The sequence below is a fragment of the Amblyraja radiata genome, chromosome 5, assembly GCF_010909765.2.
Source record: "Amblyraja radiata isolate CabotCenter1 chromosome 5, sAmbRad1.1.pri, whole genome shotgun sequence".
Classification (NCBI taxonomy): Eukaryota; Metazoa; Chordata; class Chondrichthyes; order Rajiformes; family Rajidae; genus Amblyraja; species Amblyraja radiata.
The window spans coordinates 74,607,129-74,634,135 of record NC_045960.1 but is presented as its reverse complement, the minus strand read 5'-3'; the positions used below and the strand labels follow the sequence as shown (position 1 = coordinate 74,634,135).

Genomic DNA, 27,007 nt, shown 5'->3' with positions numbered 1-27,007 from the left:
ATTTAAAGGTGAAATTTTAAGAGTACAGAATCTTTATGTCCCTGTTCGGTTGAAAGGAAATAGTAAAAATCGGAAAGAGCCATGGTTTTCAAGGGAAATTGGACACTTGGTTCGGAAAAAGAGGGAGATCTACAATAATTATAGGCAGCATGGAGTAAATGAGGTGCTTGAGGAGTATAAAGAATGTAAAAAGAATCTTAAGAAAGAAATTAGAAAAGCTAAAAGAAGATATGAGGTTGCTTTGGCAAGTAAGGTGAAAGTAAACCCAAAGGGTTTCTACAGCTATATTAATAGCAAAAGGATAACGAGGGATAAAATTGGTCCATTAGATAGTCAGAGTGGACAGCTATCTGCAGAGCCAAAAGAGATGGGGGAGATATTGAACAATTTATTTTCTTCGGTATTCACCAAGGAGAAGGATATTGAATTATGTGAGGTAAGGGAAACAAGTAGAGTAGCTATGGAAACTATGAGATTCAAAGAAGAGGAAGTACTGACACTTTTGAGAAATATAAAAGTGGATAAGTCTCCAGGTCCAGACAGGATATTCCCTAGGACATTGAGGGAAGTTAGTGTAGAAATAGCAGGGGCTATGACAGAAATATTTCAAATGTCATTAGAAACGGGAATAGTGCCGGAGGATTGGCGTACTGCGCATGTTGTTCCATTGTTTAAAAAGGGGCCTAAGAGTAAACCTAGCAATTATAGACCTGTTAGTTTGACGTCAGTGGTGGGCAAATTAATGGAAAGGATAATTAGAGATAATATATATAAGCATCTGGATAAACAGGGTCTGATTAGGAACAGTCAACATGGATTTGTGCCTGGAAGGTCATGTTTGACAAATCTTCTTGAATTTTTTGAAGAGGTTACTCGGGAAATTGATGAGGGTAAAGCAGTGGATGTTGTATATATGGACTTCAGTAAGGCCTTTGACAAGGTTCCTCATGGAAGGTTGGTTAAGAAGGTTCAATGGTTGGGTATTAATGGTGGAGTAGCAAGATGGATTCAACAGTGGCTGAATGGGAGATGCCAGAGAGTAATGGTGGATGGTTGTTTGTCAGGTTGGAGGCCAGTGACTAGTGGGGTGCCACAGGGATCTGTGTTGGGTCCACTGTTGTTTGTCATGTACATCAATGATCTGGATGATGGTGTGATAAATTAGATTAGTAAGTATGCAGATGATACTAAGATAGGTGGGGTTGTGGATAATGAAGTAGATTTTCAAAGTCTACAGAGAGATTTCTGCCAGTTGGAAGAGTGGACTGAAAGATGGCAGATGGAGTTTAATGCTGATAAGTGTGAGGTGCTACATCTTGGCAGGACAAATCAAAATAGGACGTACATGGTAAATGGTAGGGAATTGAAGAATGCAGGTGAACAGAGGGATCTGGGAATAACTGTGCACAGTTCCCTGAAAGTGGAATCTCATGTAGATAGGGTGGTAAAGAAAGCTTTTGGTGTGCTGGCCTTTATAAATCAGAGCATTGAGTATAGAAGTTGGGATGTAATGTTAAAATTGTACAAGGCATTGGTGAGGCCAATTCTGGAGTATGGGGTACAATTTTGGTCGCCTAATTATAGGAAGGATATCAACAAAATAGAGAGAGTACAGAGGAGATTTACTAGAATGTTGCCTGGGTTTCAGCAACTAAGTTACAGAGAAAGGTTGAACAAGTTAGGGCTTTATTCTTTGGAGCACAGAAGGTTAAGGGGGGACTTGATAGAGGTCTTTAAAATGATGAGAGGGATAGACAGAGTTGACGTGGATAAGCTTTTCCCACTGAGAGTAGGGAAGATTCAAACAAGGGGACATGACTTGAGAATTAAGGGACATAAGTTTAGGGGTAACATGAGGGGGAACTTCTTTACTCAGAGAGTGGTGATTGTGTGGAATGAGCTTCCAGTGAACGTGGTGGAGGCAGGTTCGTTTTTATCATTTAAAAATAAATTGGATAGTTATATGGACGGGAAAGGAATGGAGGGTTATGGTCTGAGCGCAGGTATATGGGACTAGGGGAGAATACATGTTCGGCACGGACTAGAAGGGTCGAGATGGCCTGTTTCCGTGCTGTAATTGTTATATGGTTATAAGGTAAGAGGCTGTTCTATAGAAAAAGTGAGGTATTTACAGTAAGGTGTTATTACACAATGAATGTATTTATATGTGGGAGAAGTTACCAAGCCAATCACTGCTTGCATGAAGCTTAAATCAAGTAAATAAATCCAAGTTACTTACCACAGCAAAAGGAAATATGAAGCTACGCTGAGACCTGAGGAGACCGCCACCACGTAGAATACAATCAGGTTATTTGGAATGGAAACCATCATAATTAAAAATGGAATAATCCACTGTGAACAGGAAAGAGCACAACAAAATTGACAAGTATGCATTGTTATGTTAGGGCAATAGGTTAACACTAATGTTTTCCTGTGCTATTTAGTTTACTGTCACATGTACCGAGGTACAGTGAAAAGCTTTTGTTGCGTGGTAACCAGTCAGCAGAAAGACATTACATGATTACAATCGAGCCATCCGCAGCTCGGCGATCGTTTCGCTGAACAACCTCCGCACAGTCCGCCTTAACCTACCTGATCTCCCGGTTGCTCAGCACTTTAACTCCCTTCCCATTCCCAATCTGACCTGGGCCTCCTCCATTGTTAGAGTGAGGCCCAGTGCAAATTGGAGGAACAGGACCTCATATTTCGCTTGGGTAGCTTACACCCCAGCGGTATGAACATTGACTTCTTTAACTTCAAATAGCTCTTGTTTTCCATCTCTCTCCATTCCCTCCCTTTCCCAGTTCTCCCATCAGTCTTACTGTCTCTGACTACATTATATCTCTGTCCCGCCGACTCCCCTGACATTAGTCTGAAGGGTCTCAACCCGAAACATTACCCATTCCTTCTCTCCAGTGATGCTGCCTGTCCCGCCAGATTACTCCAACATTTGTGTCTACCATCCACAGTGTACAAATAGATAATAGACAATAGACGATAGGTGCAGGAGTAGGCAATTTGGCCCTTCGAGTCAGCACCGGCATTCAATGTGATCATGTCTAATCATCCCCAATCAGTACCCCGTTCCTGCCTTCTCCCCATATCCCCTGACTCTGCTATCTTTAAGAGCTCTATCTATCTCTCTCTTGAAAGTATCCAGAGAACCGGCCTCCACTGAGGCAGAGAATTCCACAGACTCACAACTCTCTGTGAGAAAAAGTGTTTCCTCGTCTCTGTTCTAAATGGCTTACCCCTTATTCTTAAACTGTGGCCCCTGGTTCTGGACGCCCCCAACATCGGGAACATGTTTCCTGCCTCTAGCATGTTCAAACCCTTAACAATCTTATATGTTTCAATAACATATCCTCTCATCCTTCTAAACTCCAGAGTGTACAAGCCCAGTCGCTCCATTCTCTCAGCATATGACAGTCTCGCCATCCCGGGAATTAACCTTGTAAACCTACGCTGCACTCCCTCACTAGCAAGAATGTCCTTCCTCAAATTAGGGGAACAAAACTGCACACAATACTCCAGGTGTGGTCTTACTAGGGCCCTGTATAATTGCAGAAGGACCTCTTTGCTCCTATACTCGACTCCTCTTGTTATAAAGGCCAACATGCCATTCGCTTTCTTCACTGCCTGCTGTACCTGCATGCTTACTTTCATAGACTGATGAACTAGGACCTCCAGATCCCATTGTTCTTCCCCTTTTCCCAACTTGACGCCATTTAGATAGTAATTTGCCTTCCTGTTTTTGCTACCATAGTGGATAACCTCACATTTATCCACATTAAACTTCATCTGCCATGCATCTGCCCACTCCCCCAACCTGTCCAAGTCACCCTGCATTCTCATAGCATCCTCCTCACAGTTCACACTGCCACCAGCTTTGTGTCATCTGCAAATTTGCTAATGTTACTTTGAATCCCTTCATCCAAATCATTGATGTATTTTGTAAATAGCTGCAGTCCTAGCACAGAGTCTTGCAGTACCCCACTAGTCACTGCCTGCCATTCTGAAAGAGAGCCGTTAATCCCTACTCTTTGTTTCCTGTCTGCCAACCAATTTTCTATCCATGTCAGCACTCTACCCCCAATACCATGTACCCTAATTTTGCCCACTAATCTCCTATGTGGAACCTTATCAAATGCTTTCTGAAAATCCAGGTACACTACATCCACTGGCTCTCCCTTGTCCATTTTCCTAGTTACATCGTCAAAAAATTCCAGAAGATTAGTCAAGCATGATTTCCCCTTCGTGAATCCATGCTGACTCGGACAAATCATGTTACTGCTATACAAATGTGTGGCTATTTCATCTTTTATAATAGACTCTAGTATCTTCCCCACCACCGATGTCAGGCTAACTGGTCTATAATTCCCTGTTTTTTCTCTCCCACCTTTCTTAAAAAGTGGGATAACATTAGCTACCCTCCAATCCACAGGAACTGATCCTGAGTCTATAGAATATTGGAAAATTATCACCAATGCATCCACGATTTCTAGAGCCACTTCCTTAAGTATCCTGGGATGCAGATCATCAGGCCCTGGGGATTTATCAGCTTTCAGTCCCATCAGTCTACCCAACACCATTTCCTGCCTAATGTGGATTTCCTTCAATTCCTCCGTCACCCCAGATCCTCTGGCCACTAGTACATTAGGAAGATTGTTAGTGTCCTCCTCAGTGAAGACGGATCCAAAGTACCTGTTCAACTCATCTGCCACTTCCTTGTTCCCCATAATAAATTCACCTTTTTCGGTCTTCAAGGGTCCAACTTTGGTCTTAACTAATTTTTTTCTCTTCACATACCTGAAGAAGCTTTTACTATCCTCCTTTATATTCTTGGCTAGCTTACCTTCATACCTCATCTTTTCTCCCCGTATTGTCTTTTTGGTTATCTTCTGTTGCTCTTTAAACATTACCCAATCCTCTTGCTTCCCGCTCATCTTTGCTGTGTTGTACTTCTTCTCTTTTATTTTTATACTGTCCCTGACGTCCATTGTCAGCCACAGTCGCCCCTTACTTCCCTTGGAATCTTTCTTCCTCCTAGGAATGAACTGATCCTGCACCTTCTGTATAATTCCTAGAAATACCTGCCATTGTTGTTCCACTGTCATCTCTGCTAGTGTATCTTTCCAGTCAACTTTGGCCAGCTCATCCCTCATGGCCCCATAGTCCCCTTTATTCAACTGTAACACTGACACCTCCGATCTACCCTTCTCCCTCTCCAATTGTTGATTAAACCTGACCATATTATGGTCACTACCTCCTAATGGCTCATTAACCTCAAGTTCCTTTATCAAATCTGGTTCATTACATAACACTAAATCCAGAATTGCCTTCTCCCTGGTAGGCTCCAATACAAGCTGCTCTCAGAATCCATCACGAAGGCACTCTACAAAGTCACTTTCTTGGGGTCCAGTACCAACCTGATTTTCCCAGTCTACCTGCATGTTGAAATCTCCCATAACAACCACAGCATTACCTTTGCTACATGCAAATTTTAAGTCCAGATTCAACTTGCACCCTCTGCCCAGGCTACTGTTTGGGGGCCTGTAGATAAGTCCCATTAGGATATTTTTACCCTTACAATTCCTTAGTTCTATCCATACTGACTCCACATCTCTTGTTTCAATGTCGCCCCTTGCAAGGGACTGAATTTCATTCCTCACCAACAGAGTTACCCCACCCCCTCTGCCCACCTGTCTGTCTTTTCGATAAGAGGTATACCCTTGGATATTCAGTTCCCAGCCATGTCTGTAATTCCCACAACATCATAGTTGCCAATTTCTAACTGAGCCTCAAGCTCATCCACTTTATTTCTTATAATTCATGCATTCATATACAACACTTTGACCTCTGTATTCACGTCCCCCCTCGCACCGCTCGCAATTGGCCCTGACCTTACTCTTTTATCCCTTCTCGAACTTTCCTTCCCATTAATTCGAGAATCTTTTGTAATTTTTCCTGTACTCACTTCCCCTTCAACTACATCTTTATACTCCCAATTTGTCAATCCATCCCCCCCACTATTTAGTTTAAACCCACACATGTAGCCCTGGCAAACCTGCCTGCTCAAATGTCGGTCCCCCTCCAGTTAAGGTGTAACCCGTCCCTTTTGTACAGGTCACCCCTACCCCAGAAGAGATCCCAGTGGATACATGATAAACAGAATAATGTGAATAACATTTAGTGCAAAATAAAGTGTAGTAAAGTCTGATTAAAGATAGCTCAAGGGTCTCCAATGAGGTAGATTGTAGCTCAGGGCTGCTCTCTAGTGTTTGGACTAAATTTAGTGCTAAATGTTGAATTATTTTCTATATACGAGTGGTTTTCTCTGCTCGGTACAAGAAAGCAGAACAAATAGAAAGATTGTCAGTGCACTGTTATCCAACTTCATGAACATTTTACGCAACTGAATGATAAACTCTGTTTCAGTTTAGACTTTTCAGGAGATATGTTCCATCAGTGATACCCTTATCGCCCTTCCCAGTTGGGCAGCTTTCTTTGAGTTTTTGCCTGATCATAATAGGAACAGAACTCCAGTGGGACTGAATTCCAACCTTTTGGGTGAAGTCATTCACAACTACAGGAAGGTCAGCCCTTAAACGTGTAACCAAACAAAGCTACAATTAGATTCCAGAAATCCCAGATTCATTTCCTGGTCCCTGATCAATGATTTAAGCTCGTCAGGGTTGCTGAATATCACAAATGGGCCGCAGATGGAATGTGTTAACCAGGGATATTGCTATTGACCTCTGCTGGAGTGTCAGAATAACATAGGTGTTCTGCTGTCCATAGAAGACTGCTATCTCTCCAGATGTCGCAGAGGAACTTCAATATAATTGGTAACTGGGAGCGATGCCCAACACAGAGGTTTGTGGAATAGTCTTAACAACATTGTTTCATTTGCATTATTGTCAATCAGTCAAAATTGCCATCATTATGTACTCACTTATCAGATCCTTTTCCCCTCTCCTTATTTACTTCTACCACTGCAAATTAATCCCTTTTACATGCTTATCAACTCCCTTTGATTCTTTTGTCACTTACCTACACTTACATTCATTGGCTACTGTAATTTACCAGTCAGCATGTATTTCAGAGGTGGGAAGAAACCAGACCACACATAGCATTACAGGTTGGCAACCGAGAAAATGTGTATACCGCACACAGAGAGCATCCGAGGTAATGATTGAACTAATTTTCCAGGGACTGGTAGGTGGCGGCATTGCTAATTGCTGTCCACAATGTTAACCCAGACACATTATCCCTTCCTTTCTATCTGCAGACATCACCTGTGTGGCACAAAAGCAGCAGATAAAACAGGTGGTGCTGTATAAAGGATCACTTAAGTGAGAAACACTGCTATTATATGGGTAACAATAAGTTAAAGAAGGTTCAAATTATTTCCCCATCTGTTTTGAATTTAATTATAGCAATTTTGACTGGTGGACAATAACATAATTGAGGCAATATTAATCAGAACATGATCCACAAACCTCTGTGTTGCACATCTCCCCCAATTACCGATTATATTGATGATCCCCTGCGAGACCTTTAGAGATGGTGGACAATTAAAATCAGTAGAACCTTCCAGGAATTTGAGAAAGGAGTTTTGTATGAAATCGCTAAAGGGAGGATGCAATGGGAATGATCAGACTCTCCTAAATGGGACAGCAGTGGGCCATGTGACCCAGCATCAATTATCACTATTAACCTTCACGGCCAGACTTGTAAAAGAAGGCGGGGAATGGGTGACATGCCATCTCACCACTTGCATTTACAATTGGCAAGGACAGGATGATAAAGTCTTGAGCTTCTCATCGCGCACAGTGGAACTAAGTTAGCTGCAGCACTTCCAAGTCAAACGTAACTGCATTGCCCTTTCTAATCTGCCGTTGTTCGATGTAAATGGAAAAGCGTCATCCCATTGATCTATGTCTGTTGTAAGGAATTACAGTAGCACTAAGGAAGATCTATAAAATATTCCCAAGTACAAAGTGGAAACAAACATAATTTTGATACATACAGTAATGCCACAGTAAACTGCAGTTTTCTTCCCAAATCTTTGTAGGAACCATTGCCAGAATGGGATGGCTACCACAGCAGATACCTGTGAATTAGTAATATGATCCAACATTAGTGAGGGTGCACAATTAATAATTATGAATAAAAATTACTCCTGAAAAATTCAGATATTATAACAAAAACATTGTTTCCAGAAACTCTATAGTTGGTAATTTGCCACCCAATCAAGAATTGTTGGCATTTTCCCAAGAATGCAATCATAACCAATCAACTTATTTTAGAAGTGATTTCCTCAGATGAATCCTATGCATCAAATAGATCCTCTTGATTTTTCTGTCAGGATTCAGGATTCTTTTTCTCCAGGATTCTACATGCACTCTTGTCAAACTTCAGTATTTGAAATATACCCCCATAGGTATCCAGGATCTTCGCTACATTCCTGACATACTCAGGTATTCCCTCTGCTTTGCTGGCAAACTCCTGGGTCTTGTAGAAACATAGAAAGTAGGTGCAGGAGGAGGTCATTTGGCCCTTCGAGCCACCACCACAATCAATAACCCGTGCCTGCCTTCTCCTCATATCCCTTGATTTCGCTAGCCCTTAGAGCTCTAACTCTTTTAAATTCATCCAGTGAATTTGGCCTCTACTGCCTTTGTGGCAGAGAATTCCACAAATTCACAACTCTGGGTGAAAACGTATTTTTCTCATCTCAGTTTTAAATGGCCTCTCCTTTATTCTTAGACCGTGGCCCCTGGTTCTGGACTCCCCCAACATTGGGAACATTTTTCCTGCATCTAGCTTGACCAGTCCTTTTATAATGTTTACACAGAGAGTGGTGAATCTGTGGAATTCTCTGCCACAGAAGGTAGTTGAGGCCAGTTCATTGGCTATATTTAAGAGGGAGTTAGATGTGGCCCTTGTGGCTAAAGGGATCAGGGAGTATGGAGAGAAGGCAGGGATGGGATACTGAGTTGGATGATCAGCCATGATCATATCGAATGGCGGTGCAGGCTCGAAGGGCCGAATGGCCTACTCCTGCACCTATTTTCTATGTTTCTATGTTATATGTTCCTATAAGATCCCCTCTCTTCCTTCTACATTCCAGTGAATACAAGCCGAGTCTATGCACTCATATGACAGTCCCGCCATCCCGGGGATTAACCTCGTGAACCTACGCTGCACTGCCTCAATAGCAAGGATGTCCTTCCTCAAATTAGGAGACCAAAACTGCACACAATACTCCAGATTCTACAACAGCAGAAGGACCTCTTTAATCCTATACTCAAATCCTCTCGTTATGAAGGCCAACATGCCATTAGCTTTCTTCACTGCCTGCTGTACCTGCATGTTTACTTTCAGTGACTGGTGTACAAGGACACTCAGGTCTCATTGCACTTCCCTTTTTCCTAATCTGACACCATTGAGATAATAATCTGTCTGCTTGTTCTTGTCACCAAAGTGGATAACCTCACATTTATCTAAATTATACTGCATCTGCCATTCATCTGCCACTCACTCAACCTGTCCAAGTCACCCTGCAACCTCCTAGCATCCTCTTCGCAGTTCACACTGCCACCCAGCTTTGGGTCATCTTCAAATTTGCTAGTGTACTTTTAATCCCATTATCTAAATCATTAATGTATATTGTAAATAGTTGCGGCCCCAGCACCGAGCGTTGCGGCACTCCACTCGCCTGCCAGTGGCCTGCCATTCTGACAGGGACCCGTTTATTCCTACTCTTTGTTTCCTGTCTGCCAACCAATTCTCTATCCATGTCAATACTCTACCCCCAATACCATGTTCTCTAATTTTGTCCACGAATCTCCTGTGTGGGACTGTATCAAAGGCTTTCTGAAAATCCAGATACACTACATCCACTGGCTCTCCTTCATCCATTTTACTTGTCGCATCCTCAAAAAATTCCAGAAGATTAGTCAAGCAGGATTTCCGCTTCATAAATCCATGCTGACTTGGACCAATCCTTTTACTGCTATCCAAATGCGCCGTTATTACTTCTTGAATAATTGACTCCAGCAGCTTCCCCACCACCGACGTCAGGCTAACTTGTCTATAATTACCCGTTTTCTCTCTCGCTCCTTTCTTGAAAAGTGGGAATAATATTAGCTCCCTCCAATCCACAGGAATTGATCCTGAATCTATAGAACATTGGAAAATGATCATCAATGCATCCACGATTTCTAGAGCCACCTCCTTGAGTACCGTGGGATGCAGACCATCAGGCCCTGGGGATTTATCAGCCTTCAGTCCCATCAGTCTACCCAATACTATTTCTCGCCTAATGCAAATTTCTTCCAGTTCCTCTGTCTCCCTAGATCCTCTGTCCTCCAATACATCTGGGAGATTGGTTCTGTCTTCACTAAGGAAGACACAAACAAAGTACATGTTCAACACTTCTGCCATTTCCTTGATCCCCATAATAATGGTGGCGCTGGTGCCAGCAGCCTCCACCTTCAGCCCGGTATCTTTTTGTTTTTTTGTTTTTCTAGTTATGTTAAAGTGTGTTTTTTATGTTTTTTTAAATGTCTTTATGTGGGGGAAGAGGGCACGGTAAGGGGGATACCGTCCTTCGGTCGCTTCCTGGAGAGGATGCGACTATTATTCGAGTCGCGTCCTCACCCCCCCAGCAGCCTACCTACTGGATTGGCGCGGCCTTTCCTGCCGGGATCGACCAGAGCTCCAGCAGCGGCGGGACAGCGCTGTAACATCGCGGGGCTGGCGATGCCTTACCGGGGATCGCCGTCTGGAGCCCGGAGTGCTGGACCTGCTGCACCGACATCATGGAGCTGCGGTTGCGGAGCTCCCAACGTGGGCGGCGCTGATCAACAACGCGGGGTCCTGCGACTCCGCCCGGCTCGGCCTGCGGACTCGGGAGCTGCGGACTCCGGCTGCGGGAGGCGGCTGATCAGGAGGTCCGGGCCGCTGAGGAGGAGGATGTTCACCGTCGGGGATCGGCGTCGGCGTTCCACCAGCCCGGTGTGAGGGCCTGAACATCGAGCCGCCCGGTGCGGCGACTGCGGGTGCTCGGAAGGCCCAGACCACGGATGAACATCTGGGAAGATCGGAGGGGAGGCTGGCTGGACTATGGTGCCTTCCTCACCTTGGTGCCACTGTGTTATGTTGTGTTGTGGACTTTCTGTGTTTGTGCTTTTCTTTTTTTAATTCAATTTTATTTTTAATATGTTTTATTATTTATTATTTTTTTTATTTTTATGATACTGCCTGTAAGGAAAATTCATTTTGTTGTCTCTAATTGAGACAATGACAATACATTTGAATACAATACAATACAATACAATAATGTCATCTGTTTCTGCCTTTTTCTCTTAACAAACCAAAAAAATATTTTACTATCCTTTTTTATATTCGTGGCCTGCTTACACTCGTACTTCATCTTTTCACGTCGTACTCCTTGAGAAACGTCACAATCTTCACTGGAGGTCTCTAAGAATCTAAGATGCTAAGCATATTCCAATTCAACTTTGGATCACCTAAAAACTCCATGCAAACTTGGGGATCCATGGTCCCTCCTTCTGAAATTTCAGGATCATTTTTACATAGTCATAACAGCCCTGTCAAATTCCACAATCCTCACTAAAGTTCTCTCAATCTCCATGATCCTTGCTACATTTGTGCCAATTCCAATTCCATCAATTTAAATTCTTGTCAAACTCCAGGATTCTTGCTTCTGTCCTGACAAAGACCACGCTAATCAAGACAGTCCTCTAAAAATTCAGGATCTTCTCTATAATTCTGTCCAACATCAGGATCCTACCAACAGGTCCCTTAAAATTCAGACTGCACTACAGTCCTTCCAAACTCCAGGAACTTCACAGCAGCTCCCCGAGAACCTAATATTCTCACTGATTCCTGAAACACTCCAGGAACCTTTCTGGAACTCTGTCCGCAATGCTTATTATAATCCTGTTATCTTTCAGTATCTTGCTATAGTTCGCTATCTCCAGACATTCATCACACTTCCCCATCCTTGCCAGAGTTCTGCTACACCACGTGGTCCTCTCTGCGGTCTGTTCAAAGTTGAGTGTCTTTCCCCCAGCCCGGTCAAATTCCAGTAGGGGAGAAATAGGTATGGGCACAAGGGACGGGGAGGGGAGGTATGGTTTGCTAGTTACCTAAAACTGGAGAATTCAATGTTCATATAGTTGGGTTGAAACCACTCAGGTGAAATATGAGGTGCAATTCCTCCAGTTTGTGCATAGCCTCACTGGCAATGGAGGAGGCCCACAACAGAAAGGTCAGTGTGGGAATGGGAGGAGTTAGAATGGTTAACAAACAAGAGATCCAGTAGGCCTTGGCGGACCAAGTGCAAGTGTTTGGTGAAACTGTTCTTGAGTCTATGCTTGGTCTTGCCATTATACAGGAAGCCAAATCTGGAACACTGAATGCAATAGATGAAGTTAGAGGAGGTGCACATGAACCTCTGTCTAATCTGGAAGGACAGCTAGGATCCGTGGATGGAGATGAGAGGCGAGGTATAGGGACAGCTGTTACATCTCCTATGGTTACAATGCAATGTACCTAGGGAGAGGGAGGTTTGGGTGGAAAAGGATGTTAACCAATTAGTGGAAGGAAATAAAGGGTGGAGATGGGAAGATGTTGACGGTAATGCCCCTCCCCTTTCTTCACCCCCCTCCCCTGTGCCCCACCTGAACCTGAACTTCACCCCCCTCCCCTTCTACCTGCATTCCTTCCTCTAGCATCATAACTACTCATCAATCCTTTTGTCTCACACCTTCAGTGATTTCACCTCTGGTCTTTGTCCAACTTTCTGACTCACTGTGTCCACATATAACTTGCCAGGCTTGTTCTACCCCTCCTTTTCTAGCTTTCTCACTCCCCCGCCCACAATTAGTCTGAACGTCACCTTTAACCATGTTCTCCTGAGATGCTGTCTGACCTGCTGAGTTACTCCAGCATTTGGTTCTTTTTTTGTAAACCGGCATTGCAGTTCCTTGTTTCTACAACCTGAATTAAACCTAGTTCACTCTCATAATTCTGGGTTTCAGGTATTAACTTTCAGTTTTTGCCTCTGCAAATTATTTGCATTTTCTTGTTAAAAATGTTGCAAAGTAAGAATTAGTTACCTATTTCATTGGGTAATGGAAGTATTCCGTAATTTAGTCTCCAAATCACTGGCTCTACATTTAATCATTATGGGGGAATAACCCTAGGGTTATATCTTATACTGTTATAAACAGCCATAGTGTTCCACTTCTTGGCATGTAGCACTGATATCAGTAGCTGATATCAATAACTGATATCATAGCTGCTTAGAGTTATAGAGTACAGAAACAGGCCCTTCAGCCCAACTCTCCAATTTCCCATTTAAAGTAGTCCCATGTGCCTTTGTTTGGCTCATATCTCTTCAAATCTTTCCTATGTTTGTTCTCTAGAACAATGATGATTTGCAACGGGATTTTGAAAAGACGACTGAGTGGGATTTTCTGTTCCAACATCAGCACCTATTAAGAACTGTATATAATTATAATTTCTAAAATATTTTTGAATTTGGGTTAATATTCTTTTATACCCCTGCTTCATGAAGCAGCACTTTCTTCACATGTGTGCACTGAGGCAAAAACACAAAGCTATAATTAAACGTACCAGAATTGTCAGGACAATATTTTGAAAATGATGTCGAAGATCCACAGCATAGGTGCAAAAAAGAGCAAAATTCCCCTCGACAAGCTGGGAATGAGAAAATAAATTCATTAATATGTATACAGTATATACCAACAAAATGGTTCATATACTTCACAAGACATCATTCTGACAATGAAACTTCAAACACTAACTTTCAAATTTTCAAGTGAAAACCTTAAATTTGAAATAAAAAGCAGGTCAAATTTAGTAATCAGTATCATTTAGTGATCACGATCATTACATATACACGCTCACTACTTTCCTAAGGGACTTTACATTAAAGTGGCTCTAGAAATAGTGGACGCATTGGTGATAATTTTCCAATGTTCTATAGACTCAGGATCAGTTCCTGTGGATTGGAGGGTAGCTAATGTTATCCCACTTTTTAAGTAAAGCGGGAGAGAGAAAACAGGGATTTATAGACCAGTTACCCTGACATCGCTGATGGGGAAGATGCTAGAGTCACTTATAAAAAATGAGATAGCTGACCATTTGGTTTGCAGTAACAGGATCGGTTCGAGTCAGCATGGATTTATGAAGGGGAAGTCATGCTTGACTAATCTTCTGGAATTTTTTGAAGATGTAACGAGGAAAATGGACACGGGTGAGCCAGTGGACCTGGACTTTCAGAAAGCATTTGATAAGGTACCACAAAGGAGATTAGTGGGCAAAATTAGGGCACATGGTATTGGGGGTAGAGTGCTGACATGAATAGAGAAGTGGTTGGCAGACAGAAAACAAAGAGTAGGGATTAACGGGTCCCTTTCAGAATGGCAGGGAACCACAAGGCTCGGTGCTGGGACCGCAGCTATTTACAATATACATCAATGATTTGGATGAAGGGATTCAAAGTAACATTAGCAAATTTGCAGATGACACAAAGCTGGGTGGCAGTGTGAACTGTGAGGAGGATGCTATGAGAATGCAGGGTGACGTGGACAGGTTGGGGGAGTGGGCAGATGCATGGCAGATGCAGATGCATGGCAGCATGGCAGATAAATGTGAGGTTATCTACTTTGGTAGCAAAAACAGGAAGGCAGATTACTATCTAAATGGCGTCAAGTTGGGAAAAGGGGAAGTACAACGGGATTCGGGGGGGTCCTTGTACATCAGTTTAAGAAAGTAAGCATGCAGGTACAGCAGGCCGTTAAAAAAGCGAATGGCATGTTGGCCTTTATAACAAGTGGAATCGAATATAGGAGCAAAGAGATCCTTCTGCCGTTGTACAGAGCCCTAGTGAGACCACACTTGGAGTATTGTGTACAGTTTTGGTCCCCTAATTTGAGGAAGGACATTCTTCCTATTGAGGGATTGCAGCATAATAATAATAATAATGGATGGGATTTATATAGTGCCTTTCTAATACTCAAGGCGCTTTACATCGCATTATTCATTCACTCCTCAGTCACACTCGGTGGTGGTAAGCTACTTCTGTAGCCACAGCTGCCCTGGGGCAGACTGACGGAAGCGTGGCAGCCATTCTGCGCCTACGGCCCCTCCGACCACCACCAATCACTCACACACATTCACACACATTCACACACAGGCAAAGGTGGATGAAGTGTCTTGCCCAAGGACACAACGACAGTATGCACTCCAAGCGGGATTCGAACCGTTACCTTCCGGTTGCCAGCCGAACACTTAGCCCATTGTGCCATCTGTCGTCCCAATAGGTTTACAAGGTTAATTCCCGGGATGGCGGAACTGTCATATGCTAAGAGAATGGAGCAGCTGGGCTTGTACACTCGAGTTTAGAAGGATGAGAGGAAATCTCATTGAAACATATAAGATTGTTAAGGGTTTGGGCACGCTAGAGGCAGGAAACATGTTCCCGATGTTGGGGGAGTCCAGAACCAGGGGCCACAGTTTAAGAATAAGGAGTAAGCCATTTAGAACGGAGATGATGGAAACACTTTTTCTCACAGAGAGTGGTGAGTCTGTGGAATTCTCTGCCTCAGGTGGAGGCAGGTTCTCTGGATGCTTTCAAGAGAGAGCTAGATAGGGCTCTTAAAAAATAGCGGAGTCAGGGGATATGGGGAGAATGCAGGAACGTGGTACTGATTGGGGATGATCAGTCATGATCACATTGAATGGTGGTGTTGGCTCGAAGGACCGAATGGCCTACTCCTGCACCTATTGTCTATTGTTTATTATCTATTCTGCGAGTTTGAAAACTCGGGAGAATTCAGAGTATAGAAGAGTGATCGAGCGACTGTCCATATGGTGCCAGCACAATAACATGGCTCTCAACCCCTGCAAAACCAAGGAGCTGATTGTGGACTTTGGAAGGAGTAGGTTAGGGACCCACAGCCCCGTTTATATCAACGGGTCAATGGTTGAAAGGGTCAAGAGCTTCAAATTCCTGGGTGTGCACATCTCTGAAGATCTTTCCTGGTCCGAGAACACTGATGCAATTATCAAGAAAGCACATCAGCACCTCTACTTCCTGAGAAGATTACGGAGAGTCGGTTTGTCAAGGAGGACTCTCTCTAACCTCTACAGGTGCACAGCAGAGAGCATGCTGACCGGTTGCATCATGGCTTGATTCGGCAACTTGAGCGCCCTGGAGAGGAAAAGACTACAAAAAGTAGTAAACACTGCCCAGTCCATCATCGGCTTTGACCTTCCTTCGAGGGGATTTATCGCAGTCGCTGCCTCAAAATGGCTGGCAGTATCATCAAGGACCCACACCATCCTGGCCACACACTCATCTCCCTGCTACCTTCAGGTAGACGGTACAGGAGCCTGAAGACTGCAACAACCAGGTTCAAGAATAGCTACTTCCCCACAGCCATCAGGCTATTAAACCTGGCTCGGCCAAAACTCTGAACATTAATAGCCCATTATGTTATTTGCACTTCATCAGTTTATTTATTCGTGTGTGTATATATTTATATAATGGTATATGGACACACTGTTTTGTTGTCAATGCCTACTATGTTCTGTTGTGCTGAAGCAAAGCAAGAATTTCATTGTTCTATCAGGGACACATGACAATAAACTCACTTGAACTTGAACTTGAACGAGAATTCGTGAATAACTTAGGAGAATTCGTGAATAACTCGGGAAAGTGGGACAGGCCCTTTATGTGTGTGTTAAGTATCTGTCATAACCTGAAATGGTTATTAAGTTTCTATTGAATATATGGCACAACCTTGTTTTGCAGGTATTTCAATGTTTTGTTCTAGTACGACATCTGGAAGAGCAGAGTAACTACAGTGGAAACCTGACACAAAAAAGCTGGAATCTGGAACAAAAACAATTAAATGCAGATGATGGGTCATAAACCTACAATGTTGATGGTATTTATTTTTCCTCTTTCACACATGTTTCACGAACTACCCAGTGTTTCTGGCAAATTGTGTTTTTGTTCCAGGAGCAACTTGCCAGTTTCTGCATTTACCTACATTTTTTTTTCTGTCTAACTTGTTTCATACAATGGTTAACCAGGAATGTTAGACTGGAATGTTGAAAGTAAATCTTTAAAAACACAAGCTTTGCCATTCAAAAGTAACTTGGGTTTTAACGTGTAATAATTTATGTTCATGACTTAACACTGAGTTCCATGTTGATCACACAGGTTACTGCTTCAATAGCACACCCTGTGGCTGAATCGTTTAACAACTTCAGGGTCTCCATCTTTAACCATGCCTGTGTGGGCTCCAGAAATTGTAGCTAGTTTTGTCCAATTTCATCAGGGAGGATGAGAAATGTCTACATTATAACTACCAGAGAGCATGGACTGATGTTTGAGCCAGTGGACCAGACATTTTATTATACTCAAAATAAATAAAAGGAATAACATGGGATCTTCCTTCAAATCCAAACAAAGGAGAATTCATATAAAATTATTTACATTAATGAATTATTTTGCACAAACAAATAGAGCAAATATAAAATTTGTGTTCGTTTTTTTTTCTTGGCATGTATATATGACAAAAACAACTCACATTTTTTATAGTATCTTTAACATTGAAGACCCCATAACAATGCAAAAATGTCTCCAAAGTTCAGAAATAATTAAGAACTGAAAAAATACATATTTAATGCTTCCTAAAAATTTCAATGGGTATTAAGATAATTTTGTTAAATATTCAAGCCACTGTAAGATGTAACATTCAAGTACTTCTTACAATTTTAATGCAGTTCTGTATTATGTCTTTTTTGGTGATGCAGATTTAAATGTCCTGGAGGATTACCTGAAGGGCCAGAGATATGAAGAGAAAAGTTGTAGTCAGCTTCACGTAGGGGCCATGTCTCATCACAAGTTTCATTCCTTTTAGGAAAGGAATTGGTTTGCCTGACTTCACAGTGTAGGGGTCTAACCAAGAAAATGGAATATCAAACTACTTGCCCTTCACATTTCATTAAACAAGTCAGGCAATATTAATAACTAAAAATGATTCTTATCAAAAGACTGTGATGAACTGGATGATCAGATTAAGTTGGCAGGCTTTCAGAATTACTTTAAATAACAGAGATTGTACAGATTGGACAGAGATGAGGCCAATTAAACATACACTCTTAAAAAGTAACATAGAAACATAGAAACATAGAAAGTAGGTGCGAGAGTAGACCACCAGGTCCGTCGAGCCCGCACCGCCATTCATGAATATCTTCTCTCCAATTCCATTAGGTTTCTTTAGAGTTCAAAATAATTTAATGAAGAAATGTATTTTGAAAACCCTTTTAAAAATTGTGAAAAAAACTATATAAATGCAAGTCCACGGGATCATTCAAACCTGAGTCATATGGATGGAAACTGAATGGATCAAATTGGTTCCAAGTCTTCCACAGCATGAGATGTGTAAATTGCCAGTCAGTGTGATCTGATAGTTTCTTATTGAATATGTTAGGTTACGACGACCCACTTTGCTTTTACAACCTTCTTTCCTGCTGAAACTGCAATCATGTTCCATTTTGTATTGTCTAGTTTAAAAATCCAGTAGCATTTGGTTGAGTTTCTGTAGTTTAGGAATTAGATTTCTGGGGACATCTAGGGACATAACAATATAAGAAGAGAGGAGTAGGAGTAGAACCATTCAGCCCCTCAAGCCTGCCTGGGTATTCAATATAATCATGGCTGAACTGCTCCAGATAACAATTCCTTTTATCTGCCAATTCACCTCAGCCCTCACTTCTTTTATCATTCAAAACATCGAACATTTAATTGCTCTTTAAATACTCCCATTGATCAAGCCGCCACATCCCTCTGAGAAGCTCCCACATTCCGCAGTTTTAAATTATCACCAATAACTACGTTCCTTTCGCTAACCCTACCCTGTCAGACTTCTTTGGACCTTTATCTGTTTCAACTAGATCTTTCATTCTGTTAAATGCCAACAAGTACAGACCTAATTTTGTTCGCGGGCCAAGGTAGGCCAATCCACTCATCCAAGGAATGCCTCTTTCAATCACTGGTTTATCTTTTCATAAATAAGGGGGACAAATCTGTACTCAGGTGTGGCCTCACAAGTAACCTGTACTATTATAACAATGCTTCCCTATTTCTAAACCTCAGTTATCTTGCAATAAGGGCCAGCATGCCAAAACATGCCACCAGCTTGCTAACTTTTTGTGATTCATACAAAACAACACCTAGATTTCTTTGCATTTTGCTCATCTGTTATCTTTCTTCATTTAGATTATCTATTAGATTTTGCAAACCAGGATTTTGCTACTTTGGGACTTTAGATCCATGTGCCCAGTGATTTGTCCCACTTCCATTACCAGGCCATACCTATTTCCAGTACTCATCAGTTCCCCCTTTAAAGAACAAACTTGCATTTATGGGGCATTCCAGATACTTCACAATGGTGCACAATGGTGCATGGGAACTATTGTTTTGTGGAAAACACTGCACAAACAAAATACAGCAGGTTTGCAGAAACTGCAATGGAATGAACAATTCATTCAGTTGCTTTTGTGGAGTTATTGAAAAAACAGTAACATGCAAATACGAGTTGGAACATTTTACATTTGGATAAATGTGAATTAGATGAATATCTCATGTGCAAGACTGACTGGTGATAATATACAGTAGCCTACCCTATGTTCTGGGCATCAGCCTCGATTAAATCCTAAACATGGAATGTAACCTATCAACTTCTGAGTCTGGGACCAGAGTGCGAAAACAGCGAAAACAGCGAAAACAACTCATTTAAGTTTCCAACTAATTATTCATTGAGCCTCAATGGATATCCTTTTCACCTTTCATGAGTATGTATTCTGCGCTGTATTCAATTCTTAGACTGATCCAGTTAACTTTGGTCTGTTTTCTTCTCACATCCCACTGATCATTGCTTCCTTCCAGTCAAATGAGTATTAGTTTTATTCATTTACTTTGGCCCTTGTGGAGGCTTTTTAGCAACAGTTTTCATCAGTTACAGTAACATGTTGGGTTATTTTAGTCCCCGTCTATGTCAATCAATATTACTTTATTTGGCAGACTATAAGCTATTTCAACAGCACATTCTTGGGATTATTAAAGGATAATTTTATTTACATTGCGAATTTATTGTCAGACCTTAATCATATAGTGCTTATATATTCTCCTATATTTAAGAGGGAGTTAGATGTGACCCTTGTGGCTAAAGGGATCGGGGATATGGAGAGAAGGCAGGTACAGGATACTGAGTTGGATGATCAGCCATTATCATATTGAATGGCGGTGCAGGCTCGAAGGGCCGAATGGCCTACTCCTGCACCTATTTTCTATGTTTCCAAGCTCCAAACACCAATTATCACTCCATAACAGTTTCCCCCCCTAGTCAGCTATTTTAATATAACTTATTGGATGAGTCCTGATAAAAGAATAAACCAAATAAGTCAATTCTTCTGAATACTGTGACAAAACCAAGGCATAAAAATCTCTGGCTCACTTTCTTTCAGTTATTGTTTCTTCCCCTGGAATGCCATGGCATACCAAGTGAGAAGAAGAAACACTGCAGGAAATGTGAAGGGAATCAGAGATATAAATAAAATCATGGGTCGATTGAGACAGTAAATCAGCATTTCAGATATAGGTCCTTTGCAGCAGTGCAATTCCAGCATTTACTATATATATCCATTATTTATTTTCATTATTCTCTCACAGTGGGAAATAAATTACTTCAACTAAACTCATATTTCTAATTTTGGAGCTTATGCCAATTACTGAAGCATTGATTCCATTTTATTTTGTATTTAACCTTATTAAATGAGATGATGGTATAGCAGTGCATAATCATTGATGATGGGTTATCCCATGTGGCCCTCGTCTTCATCACTGCCTTTGTGCGTGACTGCATTAACCTATATGAACACCTAAGTTGACCATGTGCTGATGTTCTACCTGTCCCCAGTGCTGCAAAACTGATCATGTTGCTGCAGAACACACAATTGAAATGGAACCTGCCGTACCACATCTGCTTCATGGAAGTGTATGTGATCACAAGACAATCAGGTGGTAGTTCGCACAGAATATCCTTTAGAGTCTGGGAAAAAGATACAGTGGATTCATGCATTCCATGCTCCATGAGACCAAACCTAGACCAAGTGACTGTTTCGTTGAACACTTGCACTCTGTCTGCAAGGCCTGCTGGAACTCCTGGTTGCTCACCATTTTAACTCCTTTTCCCATTCCCATACCGACATTGCTGTCCTTGGCCTCCTCCATTGCCAGAGTGAGGTCACACGCAAACTGAGAAGTACCTCACATGCTGGTTGGGTAGTTTACAACCCAACGGTATCAACATTTAATTCTCTGATTTCAAGTAAAACTTCTCTACCTCCACTCAGCGCAATGCGCAAACATTTCCCCACCTCCATACACTCATCTATTCCCGAGACTCATATTTCCCCTTTATCCCTCTATTTTCCCTCACCCCTGTCCTCTTCCACCCAGTTAGTTCCCTCTTACTTTACTTATTTCTCTTCTTATCCCTTTGTCTTCTTTTCACCTCTAGCCTTTGTCATTTACTCCACGCAACTGCTAAATCACCCCCTCCCCTGTATCTGTCTATCACTTGCCGGGCTTTGCCCAATCCCACCTCGCTTTATCCCACCAGTTTTCTCCCGCCTACTCCATCAGTCCTGACCCGAAACGTTATCTGTCCATTTCCCTCCCCAGATGCTGCCTGACCCACTGAGTTCCATCAGCCTTTAGATTTTCACTCAAGATTCCTGCATCTGCAGTTTCTTGTGACTCCAGATGGTTTATTCTGTTGGATGGCTCTGTGGACAGATTGTCCAAGTTATTTGGCTGAATTCGCCATCTCTAGACCATACAAGCAAGCACCTAGAACTTGTGTGGCTGGTGGTGGTAAGGGCCCTACATGTCATGTCCTTCCATGTCCTGCTTTTCTGGCAGTTGCAGTGGGGATGAGACCTTAAACCACCTGCCTCTGGAGTAGGTGTTTGTCAAGAGTTCTGCAAAATGATGCGAGCTTTCTGTTCTGGTTCATCCTGAGCAGCTGCAAAACCCACAGCTTTCCAGGTTATTGTCGGGGATAATACTGACAATAATTGACTGTTGCTGAAGATCATCAAATTGGTGAATGATGCACTTTGGTCTGGTTGCAATTTGCTGATCTTACGGTGAAAGGAGTTTGCCATAAATGAATTTTGCAGACTGGCACATTTCAAGGTGCAGAACTATGTGCTGAAGGATGCACTGAAGCTTGGTGCAGCCATTGCAAAGTTTCTGTAGGGAAAAAAAGCCGAATTGCAGATGCCTAAGGGGATAGGCCTTGTGAAAAAAATCAGTTAAACACATCACTGATGGAATGTTTGGAAATGAATAATGACATATTGTAAATACTTTAAGCAAAGAGAACAATATTGAAAATAATGTGAACATTGACCAAGGAAGATATTGTATAATTGAACATTTTGTGAATAAAGTATATTTGGGGGCAAATGCACATTTAAGAACAATCTATAATGAAACCAACAAATTAATTGTGCATTTCAAAACATTTCAGCATGAGAATGGCTTCACACCACAAATTGAGTTACTTACCATCTCTCTCTTTCACACCAAAGAACAGAATAATTGTACAAAAAATGTAAATGCCTCCTACAACACCAGCAGCAATCATGTACGAATCTTTCTATAAAAGAGCAGAGACAAGAAAGTTTAAACTGTTCAATTGAGGAAACAAAAATTAGGAAGTCCTATATTGCTTCCAACTATAAAGGTTTCTGAATGAAATGGGGAGAATTTGAGTTGAGGTAATCCACAGGGATGGCACTAGATCAGCCACCCGTCAATGTGTGTTAGATCCAATGGTTTCTAACCGCTTCGATAAACCTTTTCTATGGGACCATGTCAAAGTCTTTATTGTAACCCATGTAGGCTACATCAACTGCATTGCCTTCATCAATATGTTTTGCTACTTCGTCAAAAAGCTCAATTTATTTCATCAAATAAGATCTCCCACTCACAAAGCCGACTATCCCTGATCAATTTCTGCCTTTCTAAGCGTAGATTAATCCAGTCCCTCATAATTTTTTCCAATAGTTTCCCTACCACTGCCACCTGACTCTTTGGCCTGTAATTATCTGGCATTTTCCTGCTGTTTGAATAAAGATATCCCATTTGCTATCCTCCAATCATTCGGGACTTCAGCTGTGGCCAACAAAGATTTAAAAATCTCTGTTGGTGGCTAAGAAATCTGCTCCAAATCCTCAAAAAACGTTGACAAGATATAAGGCTTTGCTTCTTATCAAAGGCTGCCAGTGTGCTTCTGTGGCAGGCTTTCCTCTGTATGCCAGCTGTGGTTCACTTCACTTCATTGCACGAGTAAAGGTTCAGGGGATATAAGATGATAGGACACACTGATCCTTAACTGGTTAGTATTTGGACACCAAATTGGAATAATTACAATAAAGAGCGACTCGGGTAATGGATAGCTTCCACCATTGGATTTCAAAGGAGGTAGCAAAGAAATTGCAAATGCTTCATCCATGATCTGTCAAAGTTCTCTCAATTTAACATTTGTTCAGATTGGCTAGGAAATTAAAAACATAGAGTGCCTGTCCCATGAGCATGCGACTCCATGCGGCAAGCGCGACCTAAAGGGCCGGTCCCACCAGCATGCGGCAAGCGCGACCTAACGTGGTCACTTGAGCCATACGGCCTCGCGGGGCCGGTCCCACTTCGATCGCCGGAGCCATAAGGAGTTGTGCGGAACTGGTCCCTACATCTCGCGGGGCTCCGAAAAACTGACCGTGTTCAAAAATTCTGCACAGCATCAGCCCGCCGGCCCGCAGCCGCCTCGACGCAGTACGTCACGTGCGGACTTCGCTCGAACTTCATGTCACTCACTCGACCTCCGCGCGGCCCCCGCTTCTAGTTTGGTCGCGCTTGCCGCATACAGGTGCATGCTGGTGGGACCGGCCCTTCAGGTCGCGCTTGCCGCATGGAGTCGCATGCTCGTGGGACAGGCCCTTTACTCTTTAAGTAAGGCAAGGGAAACAAATAAAGTGTTTACCCATTAGTTTAACAAATGTTGTTGGAAACATTAGAATATATAAACAAGGACCGAGCACATAAAGAAAATATTTTACTTCCACGATACAGTCATTTTTAGCTCACATCTGGAATACCGCTTACTACTCTGGACACCACATCTTGGAAACACAACATGGCTCTGGAAGGAGATTGGTGCATATTCACTGGAAAATAACAAGGGCTTCAAATAGCAATGTTACAAAATTTTGAGATTTTAAAAATCAAGTCTGCAATTTATCCCATCAGATAAAGCATAAAAATAAGTTTAATTTGACACCTAATTCACTTTCATATCTCAAGTATTTAAAAAGTTATGGCCATTTTCATACTGGGAAATGAGCATCTTGTTCCCTATTGATTTTCTATGGACATAACAAAAAAGCTGTGATCGTGAACAGTCAAAAGCCCATAACTTTCTTAAAAATTAAGAGAACTGAATGAAATTTTCAGTTATCATAGATTGAAGCATTCTGAAACAAATATAAAATAATCTTACTTGGATGACCTGAAATTATAGCATATCATTAGTTAGTTACCTAATTGTAGCTAATTTCAGACTTCAATTACTAGATCTAAACATCTATCCATTTCTTAATAAATGATTAACATTTTTAAATAGCCTAAATGTCCAAATAATATTCACAAATAATTCACAATAAAACATGATTTTTAAATCTCATTTACACTAATTTATAGACCAAATGGAAGGAATTTAGTGTTCAATTGCTGTAAATAAATGCCCATTTAAATCAGCTTTCCAGTGGGTTCCTGTGAACGCGCTGGTTTAGAACGTTCACATTGCGCTAGATTTGTGCCCTCAAATGCCGAGAAAAATACTGCGGGATATAATGGGCCCAAAATGAGCTACTCGCAATATTAAACTTTGTATAGAAGCCCTTTTTAATGTAAAAATATACAACTTACCTTCTATTATTTGCTTTATGAGACCCTGCGGTTGCTGGTGGTCGCGGGTTTAGAGATTATTTTTAAACTACTATAACTATTATACGAGGCCTTTAAAACTAATAATAGCTTTTGCGACGGGGTCTTTCAGCGATTTTTCGTTAATAATTAACTAGGCTGAACATCTTCGATTTGAACAGCCTAGAGAAAATCGCGTTTTAAAACCGCCCCCCTCTAAACGGCGCCAAAATCGCGCACACCCGCAGCGACAGATTTTCAGCGACGCTTCAGGTAGGCTTTGCAACATACCTACTTCAAAGGTTAGACTATGATGAGAAGTTGTATAAAATAGGCTTTTGTTCTCTGGAATATAAAAAGTTTAATGCTGAAAAGTTTAAAATGTTTAGGTGTTTCTGCTTTGGAGAAAAAATGTTTGGAGAGATTTTATTTTTAATTTCTAAGAGAATCTCAGATATTCTGAATTCACAATCAAGAGAGAAATTAGGAAACAGTTGCTCATCCAAATAGTGGTAGAGATTCTACACTTTTTTCAAAATAGTGTACGCAATTAATGATTTTCTAAGATCAACAGGTAAGGATGTCAGGCAGCTGAGTGATGTGGAATACATATCCGTCATTATCTCACGGAGTGGTGAACTGGCTGTTGGGTTTGAATAGCCTTCTCTTAATCCTACATATTTAGTACATTTCAGGGTAAATTAGATGATGATGCTACTTCATTATTACTTGTACCTAGGTACAGTGATATTCTTTGTTTTAGCTTACAAAGTACACAAAAGAGTCGCCATAAAGTTCCGACAAAGTTACAAAAAGTACTCATCCCTTGTACACTCCCCCCTCTCACTGGGTCCCCTCTTGTTTTTGGATGCAGCATTGTGGACCCCACATGCTACTGCAAGACAAGAGTACCAACCTGTTGGAACAGTATTTCTTATTCACTGTACTCTTGGTGTGATTGGCAAGATTTCCAGAAGTCTGGCATTTTCACAGTCTCATCTCTAGTTGTAGTCATGAGGTTGGACTGGGGTTATGGTAGGTACAGAGGAAGCATCACAAGACCTCCCTTCACCACCTCCAGTTTAAATTCCATTTGGAATATTTTGGAGGACCAAGAAACCAAGAAACCAAGAAACAAGACCATCTTATTTAATTGAATCATTGAGAAATACATCTCCATACCCTATTTCCCCATTAAGAACTTCTGAAATAATTAGGCATAAGGGACATCCTGAAGAAAGATGTGTAAGAAGGAACTGCAAATGCTGGTTTAAACCGAAGATAGACACAAAACGCTGTAGTAACTCAGCGGGACAGACAGCATCTCTGGAGAGAAGGAATGGATGATGTTTCAGGTCGAGACCCTTCTTCAGACTGGTTAGGGATAAGGGGAAATGAGAGATATAGACGGTGATGTGGAAAGATAAAGAACAATGAGTGAAAGAACAAGGGCACCACATGATTGGCAGTCCCGCCAACAGTCTGTCTGTTTTTTCGTCTTTTTTAAATGTTTTAGTGCGTGTTAAACAATTGTGTAAATATTCTCCGGTTTGTTTACGTTTTGGGGGGGGGGGGGGGGGGGGGGGGAGGGAGGAGGGGGAATTTTTTTTTCAGTCCCTTACCTTGCCGGAAATATGATTAATTTTCGGTTCGCATCTCCGGTCGCTCTGCTGCCTACCATCGATGGAGCTGAATGCCTCCTCAGACTGACTTGAGCCCCACCGCGGGGCGTGGACTTAACATCGGAGTCTATCCCATGCCTGGGATCGCTCCAACCGCAGCCTGCAGACTTACCATCAAAAGCTTGCAGTCTCCGGAGAGGCCGAGTCGGGAAGCTCCAATGACGCAGAGGCTCAACCAGCCCCGACTCGGGGTCCG

At 42.0% G+C, this 27,007-nt stretch overlaps 1 protein-coding gene across 1 annotated transcript in view; it reads right to left on the bottom strand.

Moving 5' to 3' along the window:
• The window catches only part of mfsd2b (major facilitator superfamily domain containing 2B), an 83,256-nt gene that overhangs the window by 21,810 nt on the left and 34,439 nt on the right, over positions 1 to 27,007 (bottom strand). The window contains exons 7-11 of the mRNA XM_033022069.1: positions 22,715 to 22,805; positions 17,913 to 18,034; positions 13,675 to 13,758; positions 8,033 to 8,116; positions 2,240 to 2,352 (exon numbers count right to left, since the gene is read on the bottom strand). Coding sequence (XP_032877960.1) covers positions 2,240 to 2,352; positions 8,033 to 8,116; positions 13,675 to 13,758; positions 17,913 to 18,034; positions 22,715 to 22,805 — 494 coding nt within the window. The remainder of the gene's footprint in view (positions 1 to 2,239; positions 2,353 to 8,032; positions 8,117 to 13,674; positions 13,759 to 17,912; positions 18,035 to 22,714; positions 22,806 to 27,007) is intronic.